Source organism: Rutilus rutilus (assembly GCF_951802725.1).
Source record: "Rutilus rutilus genome assembly, chromosome: 15".
Taxonomy (NCBI): domain Eukaryota; kingdom Metazoa; phylum Chordata; class Actinopteri; order Cypriniformes; family Leuciscidae; genus Rutilus; species Rutilus rutilus.
Window position 1 is genome coordinate 5,772,202 of NC_140220.1, and position 22,915 is coordinate 5,795,116.

The 22,915-nt window shown below is 43.3% G+C and overlaps 2 protein-coding genes across 2 annotated transcripts; both read left to right on the forward strand.

Annotated features, from left to right (window-relative positions):
* The first annotated feature begins 3,706 nt into the window (after positions 1-3,706).
* LOC311304877 (trace amine-associated receptor 1-like) lies at positions 3,707-5,107 on the forward strand. Its single transcript, XM_084432221.1, has 3 exons — positions 3,707-3,781; positions 4,073-4,173; positions 4,289-5,107. Exon 3 carries the CDS (start codon positions 4,358-4,360, stop codon positions 5,096-5,098), a length of 741 nt encoding a protein of 246 aa, XP_084288347.1. The 5' UTR covers positions 3,707-3,781; positions 4,073-4,173; positions 4,289-4,357; the 3' UTR covers positions 5,099-5,107.
* A 5,138-nt stretch (positions 5,108-10,245) lies between these two features.
* LOC311305529 (trace amine-associated receptor 1-like) lies at positions 10,246-11,256 on the forward strand (the record flags this gene model as incomplete). The annotated part of the gene is made up of 2 exons (XM_084433301.1): positions 10,246-10,573; positions 10,646-11,256. The coding sequence occupies 2 exons, from the start codon at positions 10,246-10,248 to the stop codon at positions 11,254-11,256; spliced, it is 939 nt and encodes a 312-aa protein (XP_084289427.1).
* Between the last annotated feature and the right edge of the window lie 11,659 nt (positions 11,257-22,915).

Here is a 22,915-nt window from a genome sequence, read left to right on the forward strand (position 1 = left end):
CACTTATGTTGCTTAGTTCTGCCCGCTGACGAGCGAGGCTTTCCAGTTCGGAATTCAAAGTTACAAATTTTGACACCCACATATCCGACACCTTCAGTTCAGCAGCTTCCAGCTCAAAATCTCCAATGGAGATGCCAGGGATGTCACTCAAGTTTTGTGCATCCACGGTGCACACATGTGGATGAGTTATCACTTTGAACAAATCGGCATGTCTGCGAAAGTCTGCAAAACGTGATTTGAATGACATCAGTAAATCAGACGTGAAGGCTGCAAGCTGCCTGAGGTCGAAATGATGAGCGGGGTCCCTCGCTAAGCAATCCTCTCTGTATGCTCGCAATGTTTCGAAGTGCAGGAGACGGCCACTTTCAATGTCCCTGATAACCAGCTCCAGCTTTGTTTCAAATGCAAACATTGCCTGTTGCAGGGACAAGATTGTGTTTCCAATGCCTTGCATTTTCACATTGAGGTGGTTCATATGACGTGTAATATCCACCAGGTAGTGAAACTTCAGGAGCCACTCAATGTCAGTGAGCTTGGGATGAACATTTCCTTTCTTTTCCAGAAATGCCCTCACTTCATTTAAACAGGCAGCAAAGCGGGCAAACGCACATTGCTGTGCAGTAGCAGCCCTGGATAATTACTCCCCACTTCATCCAACAGGGCCTTAAACTGGCGATCATTCAAAGCTCGCGCCACAATGAAGTTCACAATGCGAACGACCAATGACATCACTTCGCGAAGTTCCTCTCCACAGTGCCTCTTGATGCACAATGAAATGAAAGTTTAAGATGGGCCGCTTCTCTTGCTCACACAGAAGGGCAACGAATCCTTTGTTTACCTAACATGCTGGGTGCTCCATCAGTACACACAGACATAAGTTTATTCAGTGGTAGCTTTTTCTCTGCAGCAAAGTCCATTAGAGATTTTAACATATCCTCGCCTCTTGTTGTATCTTTCATCGGCAAAACAGCGAGACTCTCTTCACGCACTGTATCACCCATCACATACCGCCCGACTATGCTCAGCTGTGCTATATTGCTCACATCGGTAGACTCATCCAAGGAAAGAGAAAAGTAACTACCTGAACTGATGTCGTTGATCTGCATCTCCTCTATCTGACGAGCCATCACGAGTGCACGATCATGAACAGTTCTTGCAGACAAAGGCACGTCTTTGATTTTTTGGATAATTTTATCCTTGTTTTGGAGGTCGTTAAACAGTTCTTTAGCCACACTGAGCATGCAATCCTTAATGTAGTCTCCATCTGTAAATGGTTTCCCACCCCGCACAATCTCCAGAGCGCCAGCAAAGCTCGCAGAATTCAGATTCCCGCCTTTATTAGTCCATGATAGCAGCTGCTGCTGTCCGGTTTCCATTATCCGCTGAAGCTCAGCACAAGCTTTTTTCCTGCATTCCCCATTGGGATATTTTGTGGCGAATGCTGCATGGTGCGTCTCAAAATGTCTCTTTACGTTTGACTTTTTGAGCAACGCAATACGTTCATTGCAAATGAGACACACTGCGGACTCCGACTTCTCCACAAATGCAAAGTGATCCGTCCATTCGGGCTGGAAAGAACGGTAATCGTCGTCTTTTTTTCTTTTCGCCATATTACTCTCGTTGATGATTATTTTTTATTTAGCTAGCTAGGTAACATTGTTTAACTTGATCTGGACATGACGCAGGCCACGTCGTCCAATAAAAATTCAGCTCTCTGATAGGTAGGCTAGCTACATGCCAAAACGCCGCTGTCAATCATATTAAGCTGCGAGTCTCTTACCTAAATATTTTGTACATTATTTTATTTAATTATACACATTCATAATTATACATTAATCAAGTACGCTAATAGTTAAAAAATAATTTTATCATCATGTTCAAGGGTGTATTTTCAGGCAACATTTGAAAATTGGAGAGCCATATAAAATCCGGAAAAGAGCCATAGGTTCCCGACCCCTGGTCTAAACTGTTCTAAACGCGAACTGCTATCTTTTCTCGGCCACTTAAACTTCAGATGCGCATAATCCATAGACTGTAAAAAAATATGGACGTAGTGTCCGTGACGTCACCTGTAGGTTTCTGAAGACTGTTTTTGAAGCCTAAAGTGGGCGTGGCCGACCGTCGCCATCTTGGCAGCGCGTCACTCCCGAATTTATTTATTTTTACAGTCAGACAATGAGCTGAGGTAATGTGACGGCTAACAGACAGCAGACAAACGGCTAATGATGACTAATGACCACAGCAGCGGGAATCCACCTGTCACTCAAAAGTGGACACACCCTTAACTATGTAGAAATTTAAGGCTTAATAGAATTTAAACGGATGAGTTATAAAAAAAAATCACCCCCTCACAGTTGTCATGAAGGGCAAAATTAGCTGTATAGACCAAAGCCACTTTTTGCTCCAGGCTGTAAACATGTTTTTTTCTGCTGTAAAGTTGATGCAGATTTGACTCACTTTTGCAGCCAGCCTCAAGCGGCCAGTTGATGAATTGCCGTTTAATTCACTTCCGTGTTGGCTTCAAGAGAGAGACAGGGAGGTTGCCGCTTGGCATAATCCTGCAAGGATTTTATCTCTCACCTACTCTTCCTCGCGTCTTTGATTAACGCGCAAGAAAACTTGATTTCCCAAGGGACACAGCGAGAAATCTCCCGGCCGGACTTCCGAAATTCGTCACTCCTCTGTCGGTCAGTAGGGCCCAACACCGTGAGCTGCTCCCGTTGGAGGCTACATGGGCCCTCTCGGTCGGCAGTCTTCGATCTTGCTGCTCCCTGCCCATTGGTCGGCAGAGCTCACCCATCTGATGCCGTGAGTTACTCCCGTCAAGAAGCGGCGTGAGCCCTCCCGATCGGGCATTTCCAAATCTGGCTGCTCCTCATTTGTCAGCCAGTATTGCCCGTCCTCCTAACGCTGTGAGCTGCTCCCGCCAGAGGCAACTCGGTCCCTCCTGGTCAGGGGGCTTAAATCACGCTGCTCCTCATCCATCGGCCGGTAGGGCAAGAAACGTTGCGAGCCCTCCCGACTGGTTGTTCTAAATTATTACTGCTCCCCGTTCGTGGGCCAGCAGGTATCAAATGTCCAGGCTTCTTCTCAAAAGATTCCTCCCCGGACAGCACGCCAAATACACATAATCTTTACTCTGTTTAATATGATGTAAGTGTGAACTCGTGAACCACTTGCTAAGGTCACTGATCTTTTTTTTTTTTTTTTAATCAGTCTGTAGCTTACCTGATTTTCTCTGTACAAGTGCAATAGTATTACTTCTATTATACTGTATGTAGTTTAGATATTGCCTGAAATCATAATAAAATATATAGCAACAGCCACCATTTCTGATAAGGTGGAACTAAGTATTATGGTGGATGTTTCTAGAAATGAAGGCTGTTTTTGGTGCTGTTGTTGTTGCTATTTTACAAGTACACATTTTGGATATAAAAAAGTGTATTGTAAACTATGATGTATAGAAAGGTATTTTTTCTTTATATTTTACATTTCAAAATAGCATGGCAGTCCTTTCATGGAATGACTCCTATCAGAAGGTAATTCTGTAAGTGAATTAGCTGTTTTATCAGAATAAAAACCTGTTCAAATGAAATGCAGTTTCAAGGCCTTGTTTATCTTTTGAAAGGCATTTTGTTGACTGTTGGGAAGACTTTGTTACCTTGGAAGCTCAAATGTTGTATGATTTGACAGGGGGGAGGTTGTTATGAAACTCTTGTGCTATAAATGTGCAGCACTCAAAATTTGCTTCATGATGTAGTTTTGGTTTATAGAAGGAAAGGTAAGAACATGGATGAGAGTCTGTGAAACAGATTTCATGTAAATGAACTGTTTTTATAATTAAATAACTCAAGATTTCAGTATCATATTTATTCTCCTAAATTGGTAATTTAAGTGGCACAGAAACAAAATTATTTAAAAGTATTTTTTTTTAAATATATATAACATGGTTTTCTTGACTTTATGCAGAGCAATGCTGTGTATAGTTTATGTTCTGAATTATATGTAATGATCATACATTATTGAACTTTATGTTGCAGGCTGATATTAAGTTTCCTCTTGTTTTAAACAGAGAAGCTGAATTGTGTAAATGGACGTAATAATCAGCAGCCAAAATGGAATCCTGGAAAAGCCTTTTCTTTGTTATGAGCTTAGTAACACGTCTTGTCAGAGGTTTGTCTATCCTTTGGAAACTAGAATATTACTCTACATCCTTTTTAGTGTTTCTTCGATTGTCACAATCATAGGAAACATGTTGGTGATCATAACGGTCATTCATTTCAAGCAGCTTCACACACCAACTAACTACCTCATCCTGTCGCTGGCCGTGGCCGATCTGCTTGTAGGAGGAGTTGTGATGCCTCCCAGCATGCTGCGCTCCATCGAGACGTGCTGGTATCTGGGAGATTTGTTCTGTAAAATACACAGCAGTCTTGATGTGACTTTGTGCACTACATCAATTTTAAACCTCTGTATCATTTCTTTAGACAGATATTATGCCATATGTTACCCCTTTCAATATCACAGTAAAATGACATCACTGGCCACATTAGTTATGATTATTATCAGCTGGACTGTTTCAGCTACTCTGGGGTTTGGCATGATCTTCATGGAGCTTAATATTCTTGGCATTGAAGATTTTTACTATGAGAACATTAAATGTGATGGAAGTTGCATATTGTTTCATACCAGAGAGGCAGCGACTATAATGTCATTGGCCTGTTTTTACGTTCCCGCTTTTGTCATGCTCTGCATGTATCTGAAAATCTTACATGTGGCTAAACGGCAGGTGCAGGCCATTCAGAGTGTGAATTCTGAATTAAAAAACGAAGGAAAAGCCACCAAGACTTTAGCCATCATCATGGGGGCGTTTCTGACTTTCTGGATTCCCTTTTTTCTTTGTAATCTTATAGATCCCTTCATTGGGTATTCTGTACCTCCACTGCTGTTTGACTTGTTTCTCTGGGTCGGCTACTATAATTCTACATGTAATCCCATAGTGTACGCCTTCTTTTACAGCTGGTTCAGACATGCATTCAGAATCATTCTATCCAAAGGAGTATTTCAGACTTCTTCTTCAAGAACAATGCTTTTGTAGTAATAATATGCAAATTAATTTCTTGTTATCTTATTTTCTGATTGGTACATAATGCAATTTTCTTTTATTGTATTTTTTATGCAATTTCTTAACTGAACCTTCATACTTAAAGAAGTGCAAAACAAATCTGTGTATTAAGAATCCTGTAAAATACACCAGTGTGGATTTCTGCCCATCTAATGGATCCTTTTGAATTAAATTCTAATAAAGTTTAACTGTGAGAAATGCATGGTCAGTGCTATAAAACATCTCCCCTCCATAAGCACACTTTCAACGTCACTCGTCACTACAGAGACAGCACTCGTAAAAGTTTTAAATTATGTTTTAATGGCTACTGACACGGGTGACTCTGTTGTACTGGTGCTTTTGGATTTAAGTGCTGCATTCGATACTGTTGACTATGATGTCCTGCTTTCTTGTCTAGAGCAAGTTGTCGGCATCAGAGGAACTGTTCTAAGTTGGTTTCACTCATACCTTAAAAATAGAAGCTTCTCAGTCAATATAGGAGGATGCCATTCGTGTGTGGTCCCCCTGACTTGTGGGATCCCCCAAGGCTCTATTTTGGCCCCTTTATTGTTTTCACTCTATATGCTTCCTTTACGCTCTATTTTTATCATTGCTATGCAGATGATACACAACTTTACTTGCCCCTGAAGCACAAAAATGGCTTGGACTCTGTCAGTGCCTGTCTTTCCGATGTCAACTTTTAATTTTTTTTATCTAAATGAGAGTAAAACAGAGATCATCATGTTTGGCCAAAACATTTCTCATTTAAATTCTGGTGTCTTATCTTCTTCAGGTAAATCGTGTGTAAAAAACTTGGGTGTCTTATTTGATAGTGCACTTAAATTTGATCAGCAAATCAATTTAGTGGTCACCGTCAAATCAAGTTTTTTTTTTTTTTTTTACCAACTAAGAGCGCTGGCTAAAGTGAAGAGTTGTCTTTCTTTTAAGCACTTTGAAACTGAAATCCATGCTTTTATTTCTTCTAGAATTGACTATTGTAACTCCCTGTATTTGGGAATAAACAATTCTTCCTTATCTAGATTACAAATGGTCCAAAACGCAGCTGCACGACCTTTAACCGGTGTTCGCAAATATTACTCCTGTTTTAATGTCTTTACATCGGCTCCTAGTCCGCTCTAGAATTGACTTTGCTTCTGCTTGTTTTTAAATGTTTACATGGCCTCGCCCCCTCGCACCTTTCAGACTTGTTGTGTATACACCATCCATTGAGAACTCTTAGGTCTGCCAACCAGAGTTTGTTAACTGTTCCAAAGTCAAAGTTAAGGGTGACTGAGCTTTTTTCCATAGCAGCATGCATTAACACAATCCATTAAAAGGTTTAGCTATTTCTTCACAGTTCATTTCAGTGGGAATTTCCATTCAGCTCCGTCCGTTGACACCAAGGATGATCGCTATAATGATAAAGATATAGTTCTAAAAATCATTCTAAATATATGAGCAATATCACACGAGTAGCAGTGCGATGTGACTGTATATCAGCACAGCAGTGCTGACCGAGGGAGTAGGCCTACATAAATAAGAAACAACGGAGTGTCTTTTAAAAAACTCTTGTGGATGTAACGAAGTTAGACGTTGTGGGAAGAACGAGGTGGGAACCGGCGAATATTCAACAGACTTTAATACAATACATTAAACAAATACAAAACGAAAGTAAAAGACAGCAGCCCCTCACGGACGACTGCTGTTACATATAACAATAAACCGCAACATAAATCCAGGCCTAGCCTCTTTCGTTTTTCACTGTCGTCGCTCCTCCTTTTATGCTTCCGCTCCTCCGTGAGAGATACGAGACCGGTGTGTCGCGCAGGTGTCGCTCATTATTAATCACGCCACTGGCCTTGCACCGCTCTCTCACGGCCCTCAGCCTCGTCCTGCTCGCAGTGCAGAACTACTTCTTTCCGCCATGGATTTAAAGTGTAAATTGCAGGTTAACCACCACAACCAATTAATGTGTAAATTAAAGTCCTCAATATGTATATATTTAAAAATGTCTGTCTTAAAATGCGTCAAAATAAAATTTATTGGGGTTTCTTCAAAGGTAGCGTGTTTTTTACAGTGACTGGGTGATGACGTCACAAGAGGGAGTGGCAACCCATACTCTGCGAGATTCCTACTGTTTGTGGCTTGACTATGGAGAACGACTGGGAGACTGATAACATTAGGGAACAAGCCAAAGTCTTTTCAAAATCTTGCCGTCATGTAGAATAGCAAGGAGGGACAACGACTGAAGACATTATTTACATGGTGTCAGTAGTCCTAATCAGAGCTGTAGCGATGCACACACTGCACAGGCACAATGGCGCTTTGCCGGCATCTGCTGACAGAACGCGATATTTTCAGTGCTAAAACGCAACTCCGCAACGACATGGAGCTGTCGCGAGATACGCGTCTTTTACTGGATTAAGCCGAGAAAAGCCATTTTGGACGGACCGAGCTCAAGGCGGATGATGGAGCCCGCGGGAGGGCAAGAGGTGAATTTTTATGTATTCGTACATCCCGCACAAACACAATAGTTAACCATTTTTGCTAGCTAGGTCTCCAATATAACTACTAGCCTAACGTTACTTGCCGTTAGACTAACGGTACGTTCACACGGGGCGTCAGCGTCAACGCTTCCCATTGACTTTGAATGGGTGACGTCAAGTGTTGCCGAAAAGAATTGTGGATCCGTCGGCGGCGCTTCACTGGCGTTGCTCGCGGCAGAAGTTGAGAATTTTTCAACTTCTGCCGCGAGCAACGCCAGTGAAGCGCCGCAGACGGAAGCGTCAGCCAATCAGGATCGCTCTATGCAAATACAGTAGCCAGGCGGCAGCCAATCACGGCAATGAAGCTTGTTGTTGAGTTCCTGTCTAATTTCATTGGCTGACGCTGCTATGACCATGGCGTCAGTGCCAAACTTCAGCCACGCCTTCCGTCAAGCGTTGACGCTGACGCCCCGTGTGAACGTACCGTAACGGTAACTCTAGGCTTGGAGTCCCTCTTATGACGTCACGCCCAGCCTAGTGGAAGGGAGAGGGAGTGCTTAAAACCACTGTAAAAAGTACCAGCTTTTCATGTTATATTCAGCATTTTGGTATAAAAAAAACAAAATGGGCGGTTCTTATCTTTATGTTTAATAAGCACATTGCATTATCTTCGTGAAAATGTAACCTGCAATTTACACTTTAAATCTCAAATTGACAGTTTGACAGTTGAGCCCAAGCTAAAACGTCACTTTAGAACTATTTACGGAGGAACGTTGAGTCGCTTCATTAGAGTAGAGTATTATGGTATTATGAGAGAGAGATCGACTAAACGAGTGAATTACATGCATCTGATATAGCATTCATTCTTCAGGTCGATGAAACAAAGGTTATTTAAAAAAATGATGCAACTTTCACAAAGATATTTTAATTAAAAATATTTGGAATTGTAAAAAACACTTAGCATTTATCTGATTTGCCTAATTCCTTTAATTTAGTTCTTCTCAGTCCATCCAGGCCCTTTGCTAATCTGACACACAGTTAAGTTACTAGAGCAGCACTTAACCTTTAAGATGGTGAGTTGAATCACTGTTAGACAAGTGAAATATCCAAAACATGAAGTGCAGATGGGCCTATAGGATTGAGAACCATATGAATCCCTCGCTGCTACAACACAGACATCACATGCATACATGCTGTATGAACATAATAAACATGCTGAATCATTGCACAAAAGAAGTGCCATTTAAGTCCACAACATCTGATGAAGTTCACTAAAACCAATAATCTGCTATGATGTGTTTTGCATGCCTAATTCTGCCTTCACGTGCTATCGGATTTTCGCAAATACGGGTTTCCTAGTTAAAAATTGGACATGAACGCTCTCTCAAGAATTTCGTCTTGTCTTGTTGTTACAATTTATACATGAATGATCATTTGAAGCATATTGTATGTGTTATACATAGCGAAAGTAGCCTGTATTTGACACATTCCAGAATGGTCAGCAAGCTGAATATCTAGATAGCACGGTGAATGTTTATATGGTTGTCAATGAATGGGACGGTAAATATAATTTTTGCTCCAATAAACAGGCAAGAATAAATTTGGTGTACTCCATGATTCCTGTTCTTTCCTACAACAAAGTTCTTTAATGCGACAAGCTCGTAATCATAACTTCATAAGTGGGGAAATTTATGATAGCATGTGAAGGCAGAACTAGTACACTCACCGGCCACTTTATTAGGTAGACCTGTTCAACTGCTCATTAACAAAATATCTAATCAGCCAATCACATGGCAGCAACTTAAAATGCATTTAGGCATGTAGACTTGGTCAAGACGCTCTGCTGAAATTCAAACTGAGCATCAGAATGGGGAAGAAAGGTGATATGAGTGACTTTGAACATGACATGTTGTCGGTGCCAGAAGGGCTGATCAGTGACCTCATCACACCACTTATTGACCTCAAAATAATAGTGAACTATCACTTTAAATCATATGATCAAGAATAAGTGATATCATTGGAGTCCTCAGAGAAGCCATGTTTAAAGTTTGATGTTCAATTCTCATTTATCATTTATAATTTTTTCAAACACATTCACCAAATCACATATTAGGCAGACAGAAGTGTTTAGTATTGTTGTTGTTGTACTATTTGGGTGTTTGTTTTGGAGTGTTATTTGGGTTATGTTTTGAAATGTAGGTTTTGTCCATATTAGTTATATATTATTCCAAATTCAGCCATTGTTGAGATGCAGTTTCAGAGCCTTGTTGCGCTTTTTTGTAGACATTTGGGAAGACTGTGTAACCTTGGAAACTCAAATGTTGTGTGATCTGACAGTAGGGAGGTTGTCATGAAACTATTGTGCTACAGTATATATGTGCCCTCTCTTTAGCTCTGGTTCATTGTAGAAGGAAGGAAAGGTAAGAACATGGATGAGAGTCTGTGAAACAAGTTTCCATGTGGATGAGTATTGTTCAAAAAAAATAAAACTTCTTCAGCGCAGATTTATTCTCCTATACGGTCAAGTTAAGTATTCCATTGAGCTTTTAACATGTAATTCATTCATAGAGATTCATAAATGTAGCTGCATTTTTGAAGGCTGGAATTGACTTCACTCCCTTATTTCAAACAGGGAACCTCCAGTGAATTGTGTAAATGGATGCACAGGTCAACATCAACCAAAATGGAATCCTGGAAAAGCCTTTTCTTTGTTATGAGTTTAGTAACACGTCTTGTCCGAAGTTTTTCTATCCTTTGGAAACTCAAATATTACTCTACATCCTTTTTAGTGTTTCTTCGATTGTCACAATCATAGGAAACCTGTTGGTGATCATAACGGTCATTCATTTCAAGCAGCTTCACACACCAACTAACTACCTCATCCTGTCGCTGGCCGTGGCCGATCTGCTTGTAGGAGGAGTTGTGATGCCTCCCAGCATGCTGCGCTCCATCGAGACGTGCTGGTATCTGGGAGATTTGTTCTGTAAAATACACAGCAGTCTTGATGTGACTCTGTGCACTGCGTCTATTTTAAACCTCTGTATCATTTCTTTAGACAGATATTATGCCATATGTTACCCCTTTCAATATCACAGTAAAATGACATCACTGGCCACATTAGTTATGATTATTATCAGCTGGACTGTTTCAGCTGCTCTGGGGTTTGGCATGATCTTCATGAAGCTTAATATTCTTGGCATTGAAGATTTTTACTATGAGAACATTAAATGTGATGGAAGTTGCATATTGTTTCAGAGCAGAGAGGCAGCGACTATAATGTCATTGGCCTGTTTTTACGTTCCCGCTTTTGTCATGCTCTGCATGTATCTGAAAATCTTACATGTGGCTAAACGGCAGGTGCAGGCCATTCAGAGTGTGAATTCTGAATTAAAAAAAGAGGGAAAAGCCACTAAGACTTTAGCCATCATCATGGGGGCGTTTCTGACTTTCTGGACACCTTTTTTTCTTTGTAATCTTATAGATCCCTTCATTGGATATTCTGTACCTCCACTGCTGTTTGACTTGTTCCTGTGGGTCGGCTACTATAATTCTACATGTAATCCCATAGTGTACGCCTTCTTTTACAGCTGGTTCAGACATGCATTCAGAGTCATTCTGTCTGGAAGAGTATTTCAGAGCAATTCTTCAAGAATAATGTTATTGTAAATGTGATATCACAGTGATCCAAACCATATGTGTTTATAGGAACTTAATGAAACAAAACATTCTGCATTTGTTCATCATGTTTGTTAGCTCTCACATTGCTGTATTTTGATACCTGGTGGGCCTCAGAATTTTCCAGTCCATCTGCAATGTTTCCTGATCATCCCCTGATTCATAACTCGCCCACACCGCAAAAACTGATATGAGTTTATAATAAGTGTTTTTTGCATCATTCAGTAAAAATAGCTCTTTGAAGAAAGTGCACTTTGAAGATTTTTAGACTTGGTTTTGGAAATAAAAGTGTATCATTTCACATGGAATTGAAAAAAATGCCACTGAAATGAGACAAAGTACACTTATTTTCAAGATTCATTCTCTAAAAACAAGTCTTAATATGTTATACGTTGTTTTTTCTAAAATGGATTTTGTTACATGGAATTTTAGATACTTGGAACATTACAACAAAAAAAAAATCATTAAGAATTAGATTTTTTGCAGAGCAAAGACCTACTTGTGGTAAAACTGCATGATCAGTGCTTAATCCAGTCTATCTCTGTCACACAAACTGAAGTGAATATACATAAGCAATCTCATGTTATAAAAAGTCTTAAGTGAGTTTGTTCTTGTGTCATTTTTAGCCATTGTGTAAACAGATTGAAGAAATACTTAACTTCAACTACACTACACAGTCTTAAAGGTCCTATCAAGATTTTTATTTTTACAAATTCAACTTTTTTTAGTGTGTAATGTTGCGGTTTGAAAATGAAAATGGTCTGAAAAGTTACAAAGTACATTCCAAAAGGAGTTATTCTCTATATCAGAAAGCACTGTTTCTAAACTCCCTGAAACGCCTCCATTGAAGTTCTGAGTTTTGTTCCGAGAACGAACATGTCACATTGTCACAATATTCCTCATTTAAATAATTCATGCCCAAGGCATATACAATAAAGGGGCCAGGCCTGGTTGAGCTGCCTTAGTAGTGTATTGAAATGCCCTTTCCCAAATGGCACACTTCATATTCACTTTCGGTCTTGTGGACTTACAGTGGCTGCCACGTGTGCGTGTCCGTTAAGTCTGTGAGACCGTAGAGTGTCCCATTTGTCATTTTAGGCCTCAGAAGGTTGCTCGCGAGTGCCCCCTTTGCGGTCGATATGCACCCTTGATGCGCACTTTTGCCAATGGAAGACCACAAGTGCTTAGGGTGCCATTTAGGACAGGGCCAAACTCGTGTTTATGGCAAGAGGCGTGACATTTCCAAAACATGGTGGAAGCGGTTGATCAATCACAACACACTGGTCCAGCTGACCAATTAGAGCACATTGTGCATTTCGAGAAGGAGGGGTTTCATAGAGACAGGATCTAAACGAGTAGTATGAAGCTGCAGACTCGGAGCCTGCTGCATCTACAGTCCCGCACCCAGAGTCCCGCATTCTCAGACCCCTCGTTTTTCGAGACAGCGCCTCCTATCAAATTAGATCGGATAAACGTGAAGAACGTGAGTATCGTCAATTTTATTTAGCGAATCATACCTCATTCGGTTTCTTTTTTAATCAAACTACTTTATAGCTCATCGATACACCAACATATGAATAGTCCATTTAATATTTGTAAAGATAGTTTGTTACAAAATTTGAGCCGTTAATGTATGTTTTTTCGCCTCTTTTACTTAAATTAGTTCTTATAAAACGTAAGTATTAAAATGAATCAAGATTAATTGAACTGATATGAAGTTGTTACCAGCCATTTCCTCCGTGGCCCGACTTATCAGCCTAGATATGCTTGTAATTTGCATTTACAAAAAAATATTATTTATTATTACACAATATTTTTGACAATGGCATTCATCTTTTAATGTCAAGTCGAGGAATTTGACAGAGTGATTGCAAAAATAATTAAAAAACAAGGTACATTCGCCTACCAGAAATTATTTAACCTTATGCATTTACATTAGCCTACATTTTACATTTATTCATTTAGCAGACGCTTTTATCCAAAGCGACTTATAAATGAGGAGTTTTTTTAATGCAATTGAAGACGAAAAGTAAAGTCACTAACACAATTATTTCCTTTTTTCTTTGCTTTGTCCTGTTTACAGCAAGATGATGTTTAGGTGATCGTTAAATAAAGTATATAATTGTTTATTATTGGTGTTTTGTCTATTCTTATTTGAGTTTTGCTTCGCATTCAAAATATCAAAAAACAGGTTTTGTAATGTTAGCATGGTATAGGCTAATGTTAATTACACCATTATAGGTTGAACTGAAAGAAAAATTGGAATTTAAAAAAAAAAAACGTAGCAATATAATAGGCTATCACATAATATTTTTCAGAAGATAGTTCAATCTGCAATTGCGACTTTATTTCTCAGAATTACGACTTCATATCTCGCAATTGCGACTTTATTTCTCGCAATTCTGACATCATATCTCGCAATTCTGAGAAAAAAAAGAGTCAAAAACTCTGACTTGATATAGCGCAATTGTGAGGAAAGAAAAGTCAGAAGTGTGAGATTAAAAAGTCGCAATTATTATTATTTATTTATTATTCAGTGGCGGAAACAAGCTTCCATAGTAGGCTAATTGTATCCCTTCCATCAGTAATTTTCTTTCAATTACACCCACGCTCAAAAACTACTGGGTAATTTGTTAGTCAGAGAACACAATACGTTTTTTTGGCACATGCATTAAGCAGGGAACGCAAATATTTATTTGGATAACTTTAAAAACGAGACTGTATCCTATTGTTTTCAATGGCATTTGGATAAGGGTGTTATACGATCTTCTGAACAGCAGGAGGCGCTGTCTCGAAAAACGAGGGGTCTGAGAATGCGGGACTCTGGGTGCGGGACTGTAGATGCAGGCTCCGAGTCTGCAGCTTCATAATATTGATCTAAACAGGGGATACCCTGTACAATGATGTAACTCGCTGCTTAACCACCATAGTATGATGCATGGTTGTAGAAAGTCACAACTTTCCCCAAAAATGGTCACACTTCTGTCATTTTAACATTATAGTTAATTTACTTAACCAATAGAAAGCCGTTACATTTTTTTTCCATTGTATTTTGTACTATGTTAACTAGTGGTCGACCGATATTGGTTTTTTGATTGCCGATGCCGATATCTTAGAGAGCCGGGTGGCCGATGGCCGATATAAAGCCGATATTTTTATATATATTTATTTTAATCAATATTTAATAAATTAGAAATAAATTAGAAAACAAATCTTTAAAATAAACATGCTTTTATACTTTAGATGGCAACTTCTTAAATTTGCAATCCTATTACAGTATTTTTCACAAAGTAATTGTTTACAAATATGTGAATAAAAAGAAGGTAAACACTGTAACAGGGCACTCAGTAATCTGGTAATTTCATGCTGGTAATATTTTTTCAAATAAAGACAAGGTAACGCTAATTTTACATACAGCACAGTGAAAACTATATGAATATAACACAGTTGGCAACTGGATATATCACAGATATGAATATGATACAGTTGGCAACTGGTTATATATCAGCATATTTTAAAATGAAGGATTTAAAGTTTTTCGATCGCGTCTCCTGTGAAGCTGATCTTCTGTTCGCATTCACTCACTTCGCATGGACCGACCGTCACTTGCTGATGGTAATGCACACTTCACAAGATATCACAGCTGGATTCAATTAAATCTGCAAGGTTTGTGAAATTAAATGTTTATTAGATATTCAGAGATTTGTTTAAATGACGTAGATACGCATTTGCTGAATGTTGACGGCAAATGAGAAAGTATTTTAGCCTGATTGTTTGCTTTTTCTGTTACAAATAATATAAAAGCAAACGCTTTACTTTACTTACAGTACTTCGAATAAGTTACCATTTACTTTCTTTGTTTACCAGTTCTGTCTAACAAAGTATTAGATATGACTGACAGAGATCGTAAATTAATGAAGACGGAGAATGTGAGTGAGCGCTGTGTGATCTGAGGAGCTGCCGTTGCCTTTCTCTTCTCAGCGCCGCCCGTCAAAATAAAAGTCTGGAGCGCCGTCAAAATAAAAGTCCCGCTTCCAACACATCGGCCAATCAGAAAAACTTATCGGCCGATGCCGATATTTCAAAAATGCCACATATCGGCCGATATATCCGCCTTGGCGATATATCGGTCGACCACTAATGTTAACGTTAATGTGCAGTATTTGGTATACTCCCATATATGAACTTAGGACTACTTCACTGTTTTGTTCCCTGTTGATTCTTAAACATGACTTATGTAAGTCCACGTCACACTAACAAGAAACTGTGCTTCTAACCACAGCTCGAGAGAAGGGACGAAGACTGAGGCCTTGTCCACACAGACGCATTTAGCTGTATACTGTACGTAAAAATGTATCGTATCGGTGTTTCATCCAGACGGATCCGGGTGTTTGGGAGCCTGAAACCGCGGTTTTTTTTTTTAAACCGGATCCCAGAGTGGATAAATCTGAAAACGACACACTTGTGTCAACGTGCGGGGTGGGCTTTAGCATATCGTTAACTGCTGCGAAGCAGTGTAGTCTTTAAGAGGAGACAGGTTATCTGGTATATTTTTCTGGTGATATGAAAAATCGGGTACATTTAGCAATATAGCGAGTGAATTATGTATATGATGTTATGTATATTACGATGTTATGATGAACTATATGCAGTGGTGGAAAGAGTACTGAAAAAACATACTCAAGTAAAAGTACCATTAGCTTCTAAAAAATGTAGTGTGAGTAGAGTAAAAAGTACTTGTCCAAAAAACTACTTGAGTAAGAATAAAAAAAGTATCTTATTTAAAAGTACTCATGAGTAGTGAGTAGTGAGTACTGAACCCTTATAGTAAACACTATACACTACAATTAATTAATTAAAAGAACATTGTACATACTGTAATACACATTATATTTTGTTCTTTGTCAGAAAGATTGAAGAATATATATCATCCATCTTTTTAAAATGCATCAAAACAGTACACTCATCACCATTTAAATCAGATTGTTTGAAACAAAAACAAAAACACATTTAAAATGAGGCGTAAGGCCACTGAGCCTGAGCATGCTATTGTTGCACATAAAATATCAATGTTCATAACTGTGCAAATAATTCAGAAAACCCTTTAGAAACTCATATGATAGATCAGCATCACACACCATGAGATGAGTTAAATAGAGAGATTAAAAAATACCCAATTTCTCTACAAAACTGTACCAGTTTTTCTGTTTTGATAAAGAAATGAGAATCCCTAATATTATCAGTTTACCTCACCTAATGTACTGAAAAAGCTAAGATAGTGAGCTAACACTAATTACACTGTAATTCCATGCCATTAAATATGTACAATTTAAACGTAAATGCACATTGTTCTAGAAGGGGGGTATCATTCCTTACATTTTACATGGCTCATTTACTCACATTTACTCACTAAACTTTTACAAAAGAAACAAACACACACACACACACACACACATACACACACAAACAAATGCATGTCTCTGTAGTCTCGGCGAAGCTGTTTTATCAGCAGCATCCACACACACACACACAAAAACAAAAGTTGAACATGAAAAATGTTTTTGCGCAAGTGCACTTGCCAAATGAAGACGGATTGTATGAAATGGATCAATAAAAAAAAATAAAAAAGCTGTAGTCACGCACTGACAGAAATGCAGTTCAAGTTAACGCCATGGTTCATAAGGTGCACTGCATACTGAATCGGACTGCATGACGAGCGCGAGACGCGGCAATGCACAGATCGCGACGCGCGTCTCTCTATCTAGGGCTGGCTATATGAAGTAAATGGGAGCGGGAATTCACCACATTATGAACTCGGCACTTGAGGGAGTTAACACTGTACGCAATACCCCCAACCTCACACCAAATGTCAGGCCCTGTTGATAGGCTAGCCTATATAAATATTATAGTAAGCAGAAATGTACCTTAGCATATTAGAGGAAGGCGCTGATATCTCGATTGAATTGATGCTTGAAGAATGCACTTCCACAGCAGCCATGAGTAGGCTAGCGGTTAAAGTTCCCTGAAAGGCTACGGAACTTCGACATTACGGATGTCGTATATGGGAACTTCGCTCATCCTTCACTTCCGCTGAAATCTTATAGGCTAACGCCAGCAGAGCTGGCCAATTGACGCAAAATATGCAAATACTGGAACCCCATTGCAGTAAAATGCAAGTGCAGCGTCAATTCCAATTCAGAATCTCTCTCTTCACGCTCAAATCGTGTGCTAGAAAGCTGATACTACACTAACAACTTATTGGATTATTCGCCGTCGTCGAAGGTGCGCCAGAGATACTACACTGTCTCCTGCATCCGATGGCGACTGTTTGCAACCTGTGCAAGGGCTCCATCGTGCCCCCGGATACGCACCTGTTTTGTGTCGCGTGCATGGGGCTGGCCCATGCTGAGTCAGCCCTCAGAGATGAAGGGTCCTGCGACCACTGCGCGGACATGTCCCTACGAGCTCTCAAGGCCAGGCCGGATGAAGCTCGCGCAGCAGCAGGGATCGGGCCTACTGCCGCCACCGAGCCGCTGGTAGCCCCCCCCAACCGCGGAGTCGAGGTTCGACCCCCGGTGAGTTTCCCCGACCCCACCTTTCACCCCCCCCCCCGCGAGGTCGCTGACTTGGTGTCCTTCGGGGCGAGTGAGGAAGGCGACTCCATGTCTCTGTCTGCCTCCGAGAACGACTGGGGTGCGGAACAGGCCGCACCGCTGACGGCCGCGGAGCAAGAGACCCCGGCGGACCTGCAGGACGAGCTCTTTCGCATCCTCTCTAAGGCCGTCGAGGAATTGGACCTCTCGTGGAAAGCTCCCGATGAGCCGTCGAAGAGCAAACTCGACACGTGGTTCCTCCAATTGAGCCGCCGTCAGGCCGCTTCGAGAAGGGGAACCCCATTTTTTCCTGACGTGCATGCGCACGTGGTGAAGTCATGGGCGGCCCCGCAATCGGCGCGCACCCTCACCATGGCCATGTTTGTCCCCGTGGACGAGGCGGGGGACCACGGCTACCTCCGCATCCCCCCCGTCGAGGAGACCGTCGCCGCGCATCTCTGCCCGTCGGCTCCCGCCCTGGGCTCGGACCGCAGCCTGCCGTCCCGAGCTTGCAGATTCACGGCCCACCAGGCTAACAAAGCCTACGGTGCGGTGGGGGAGGCGGTATCTGCGCTACACGCCATGGCCGTACTACAAGTGCTGCAGGCTAAGCAGCTGAAGTCTCTGGATGGCGCCGCCTCTATCGACGCTGACGCCATTCGGGATCTTCGTTCGGCCACGGACCTCGCGCTCCTGGCCACGAAGCGTTCGGCCCAGGCGATTGGCCTTTCGATGGGTTTCTTGGTGGTCCTCCACAGACACCTGTGGCTCACCCTGTCGGACGTGCAGGAGGCTGACAGGAAGACGCTGTTGAATGCACCGATCTCCCCTGCAGGCCTGTTCGGAGACGCCGTTGAGAAGGTCACCGAGCGTTACTCTGAGACCCAGAAGAAGGCGAAGGCAATGAGCCATGTTATTCCGCGGAGGGCGCCCCCGCCGCCGCCGCAGCCTCGCTCTCGCTCGTCTTCCGCTTCGGGCCGTCAACCTCAGACTGCAGCCAGACAACAGTCAGCGCCCCGCCCGGGACCGGATGCCCGTAGAGGCCGAAGCAGCCAGTGGCAGGGAGCGGGTAGCAAGAGGACGGCTCGGAGGAGCCCGCGCAGAAAACCCACCGCGTCCCCCGCGAGGCACTCTAAAGCACTTAGTCCCTCAGCGTTCTGCGAGCGACACGTGCAGTTATGTTGTGAATGTTGTAAATGTTGTTTCTTGTTCAATAAAGCAAAGTACCACTTCACAAACAGAGCTTTTTTCCCCTCTTGCACCACACACTGTGTTACCCGCCCTGCCCTCGAGCAGTGCAGAGTCACGGTCAATAACCATAAAGGCACCTCGCGAGAAGCGAGAAGGTGTCTGTTCCCAGCCCTTATATAGCGGCGATGACCGCAGCGGCGATGACCGCAGGTTTAGATCGGGCCACGCTCAGTCGTTTTCAGGCAGCATGGGAAGCTATTCCGGGCATTTCACCATGGGTGTTAAATATAGTTCGGCACGGGTACGCACTTCAGTTCGAACGCAGACCACCCCGCTTCCGCGGCGTAATCCAGTCATTAACTTTGCCCCAAAACGCTCATGTGCTGAGGCAGGAAGTGTGCAGCTTGCTCAAGAAGAAAGCGATAGAAACGGTTCCCCCGAGCGAGCGGGAGAGCGGGTTCTACAGCCGCTACTTCGTAGTGCCGAAGAAGGGAGGGGGTCTCCGCCCCATACTGGATCTGAGACCCGTCAACAGAGCGCTTCACAAGCGCGCCTTCAGGATGACTACTCTGAAGCAGATCCTGGCGCAAATTCGCCCCGGGGATTGGTTCGCTTCAGTAGATTTAAAGGACGCTTACTTTCATATCCAGATAGTGAAGCGTCACAGGCGATTCCTGAGGTTTGCATTCGAGAATTCGGTGTACCAGTACACGGTGCTTCCGTTTGGACTAGCCCTGGCTCCTCGAACATTTTCGAAATGTTTAGACGCGGCACTTTCACCCCTCAGGTCGAGCGGGATGTGCGTTTTGAACTATCTGGACAACTGGCTGGTTCTCGCGCAGTCGAGAGAGACGCTGGTCAGCCATGTGGAAGCCCTCCTTCGACACTTGGAGATGCTCGGCTTGAGGGTGAATGTTCAGAAAAGTGAACCCCGAGCGAGCGGAGGCTCTGAGTTCTTCTCTCAGTCTCTTCAGACCTGGCAGGCTCGTCCCACTGAAAGAGTTTCAGAGGCTATTGGGACGGATGGCAGCGGCTTCTTCAGTGTGTCATCTGGGGCTATTGCATATGAGACCGCTTCAACACTGGCTGAAAGCGCGCGTCCCCCCAGTGCGTGGTATTCCGGCCACAAGCGCATTATGGTCACCCGCGGATGCGCCCGCGCCCTGGCCCCATGGAAGAACCCCGATCTGTTCAGCTCAGGTGTTCCTATCAGCATAGTGGCACGGCGCGTGGAGGTCCTGACGGACGCTTCGTCCACCGTCTGCTTGGGCAAGCCCGCCTCGGGTCGGTGGTCAGAGAAGCAAATGGAGTGGCACATAAATCGCTTAGAGCTGAAAGCGGTCTCTCTAGCTCTCAAAGCTTTCCGGTCTCGGCTGGAGCAGCGGCATGTGTTGATTCGGACCGACAACACTTCCGTGGTCTCATACATAAATCGTCAAGGCGGTGTACATTCCAGAGCCCTATTCAAGCAGGCGGAATCCCTTCTGCTGTGGGCGGACCGGTTTTTCCTCTCGGTGAGAGCGGCTCACATCCCCGGTGTTCTGAATCGCGGGGCGGATATGCTCTCGAGGAGCGGGATTCCTCAAGGGGAATGGAGGCTTCACCCCGGGACGGTTCAGCTGATATGGAATCGTTTCGGCAGAGCGGAGGTCGACCTCTTTGCGACGAGCGAGAACACGCATTGTCAGATGTTCTTCTCGCTGTCCCATTCCCCCCGGGAGATGGACGCGCTAACTGCGCGATGGCCGAAAGTCTGTCTCTATGCCTTTCCACCGGTAAAAATTTTGCCCGTGGTGTTGTGCAAAATCAGGGAGGAGAAGGCGGCGGTGACTCTGGTAGCCCCGAACTGGCCGAATCAGCCTTGGTTCGCGGATTTGATAGAGTTACTAGCAGGGCAGCCATGGGAGATTCCGCTCAGGAAAGACTTACTGTCTCAGGCGAGTGGATCAATCTGGCATCCCAGCCCCGGGCTGTGGAGCTTACATGTGTGGCCGCTGCAGGGTCGCTGAGCGGGCTGGATGCGCTGCATTCGCGAGTTTTGAATACTATCGCGGAAGCGCGAGCCCCGTCCACTAGGCGCCTGTATGCTCTGAAATGGGGTGTTTTCTCAAAATGGTGTCAGGATGTCGATATAGACCCAGCGAGTTGCTCTGTGTCGGATATTCTACGCTTCCTTCAGTACAAGATGGATGAAGGGAGCCTACCATCCACCCTGAAGGTATATGTGGCCGCTATTGCCGCGTTTCACCCCCCGGTTGACGGACAGTCTATCGGTAGACATGCGTCGGTGACACGGTTCCTCAGGGGAGCTAGGAGATTATGCCCTGCACGGCCGCCTTCGGTGCCGCCGTGGGATTTAGCTTTGGTCTTGGAGGCTTTGTCACGACCGCCTTTCGAACCCTTGGCTTCGATTGCCATTAAGGAGCTTTCGGTTAAAACGGCGCTGCTTCTCGCTCTCGCTTCGGCGAAGCGGGTTGGGGATTTACAGGCTTTCTCTGTAAGTGAAGATTGTATTCGCTTTGGACCGGGAAACTGTAATGTGACTCTCAGACCGAGGCCGGGTTATGTCCCTAAGTCGCTCAATACACCATTCAGAGCGCAGATTGTTTCTCTGCCTGCCCTGTCCGCTGAGCCTTCAACCTCTCAGGGTTCGGTTGCTCAGAGTGCTACTTGCCCAGTCAGAGCGCTCCGGGGGTACATTTCTCGCTCGGCCGCTTTTCGTCAATCGGACCAGCTATTTGTGTGCTTTGGTGGGTGCAATAAGGGACGGGGGTCTCTAAACAGAGGCTTGCTCACTGGATTGTGGACGCTATTGTTTTGGCTTATGAATGCCTGGGGCAGGAATGCCCCCTTAACGTCAAGGCCCATTCGACTAGGGCGATCGCCTCCTCGTGGGCCTGGACTAAGGGTATGTCTATTCGGGATTTATGTCTTGCGGCTGGCTGGTCTTCTCAGAACACGTTTGCCAGGTTTTACAAGTTGGATTTGCCCTCTGTAGCGTCTCGAGTGCTTTCGGTGAGTTGATTGCATTACACAGCATTGAGAGAACTGCTCTGCGCTTTGATCATGAGTGGTTCTGTGTGCTATTGTGTATGTTTTTTACTATTGTCTCCGCTATGCGTTGGCCTTCTCTTACTGTTGTTGTTGCCCTGTTGTTAGACAGTGCAAATTTTCCCCGGTTATACTGCTCGGGATATGCAAATTCTGGCAGTGTTTTGTGAGCTTGTGATTGGTTCCTTTGGACCTATCAGAGGTTAGAGGTTCGCTATTGGTCAATCTCGGCCTATCAGATGCTCGCATGCTGGGGGGGCGGTCTTGGTATTGGGTTCTGTTGTCAGTGGTTTGTTATGCTGCCACGGCGGGATTCTATACAGTTCCCATATACGACATCCGTAATGTCAAAGTTCCGTAGCCTTGATAGGGAACGTCTCCGGTTACTTTCGTAACCTCGGTTCCCTGAAAGGCAAGGAACGAGACATTACGCTCGCCGCCGTGTTCGCTATTGATTTTAGCGTTTTTGTTCGATTCTGAATTGGAATTGACGCTGCACTTGCATTTTACTGCAACGGGGTTCCAGTATTTGCATATTTTGCGTCAATCGGCCAGCTTTGCTGGCGTTAGCCTATAAGATTTCAGCGGAAGTGAAGGATGAGGGAAGTTCCCATATACGACATCCGTAATGTCTCGTTCCTTGCCTTTCAGGGAACCGAGGTTACGAAAGTAATCGGAGACGTTTTCTATGCAGAATTTGATTTGATGACAGTCACGAGACCGATTACTTGATCTAATCACGTTGATGGATAAAAATAAAATGTAAAAACGAGCATGTAATGAGTAACGACCACAAATGGAAGGAAAATAGCGGA

What these genes read in the sequence shown, in the direction of transcription:
- LOC311304877 (XM_084432221.1), top strand. Translation starts at nt 4,358, where the DNA reads ATGCCTCCCAGCATGCTGCGCTCCATCGAGACGTGCTGGTATCTGGGA.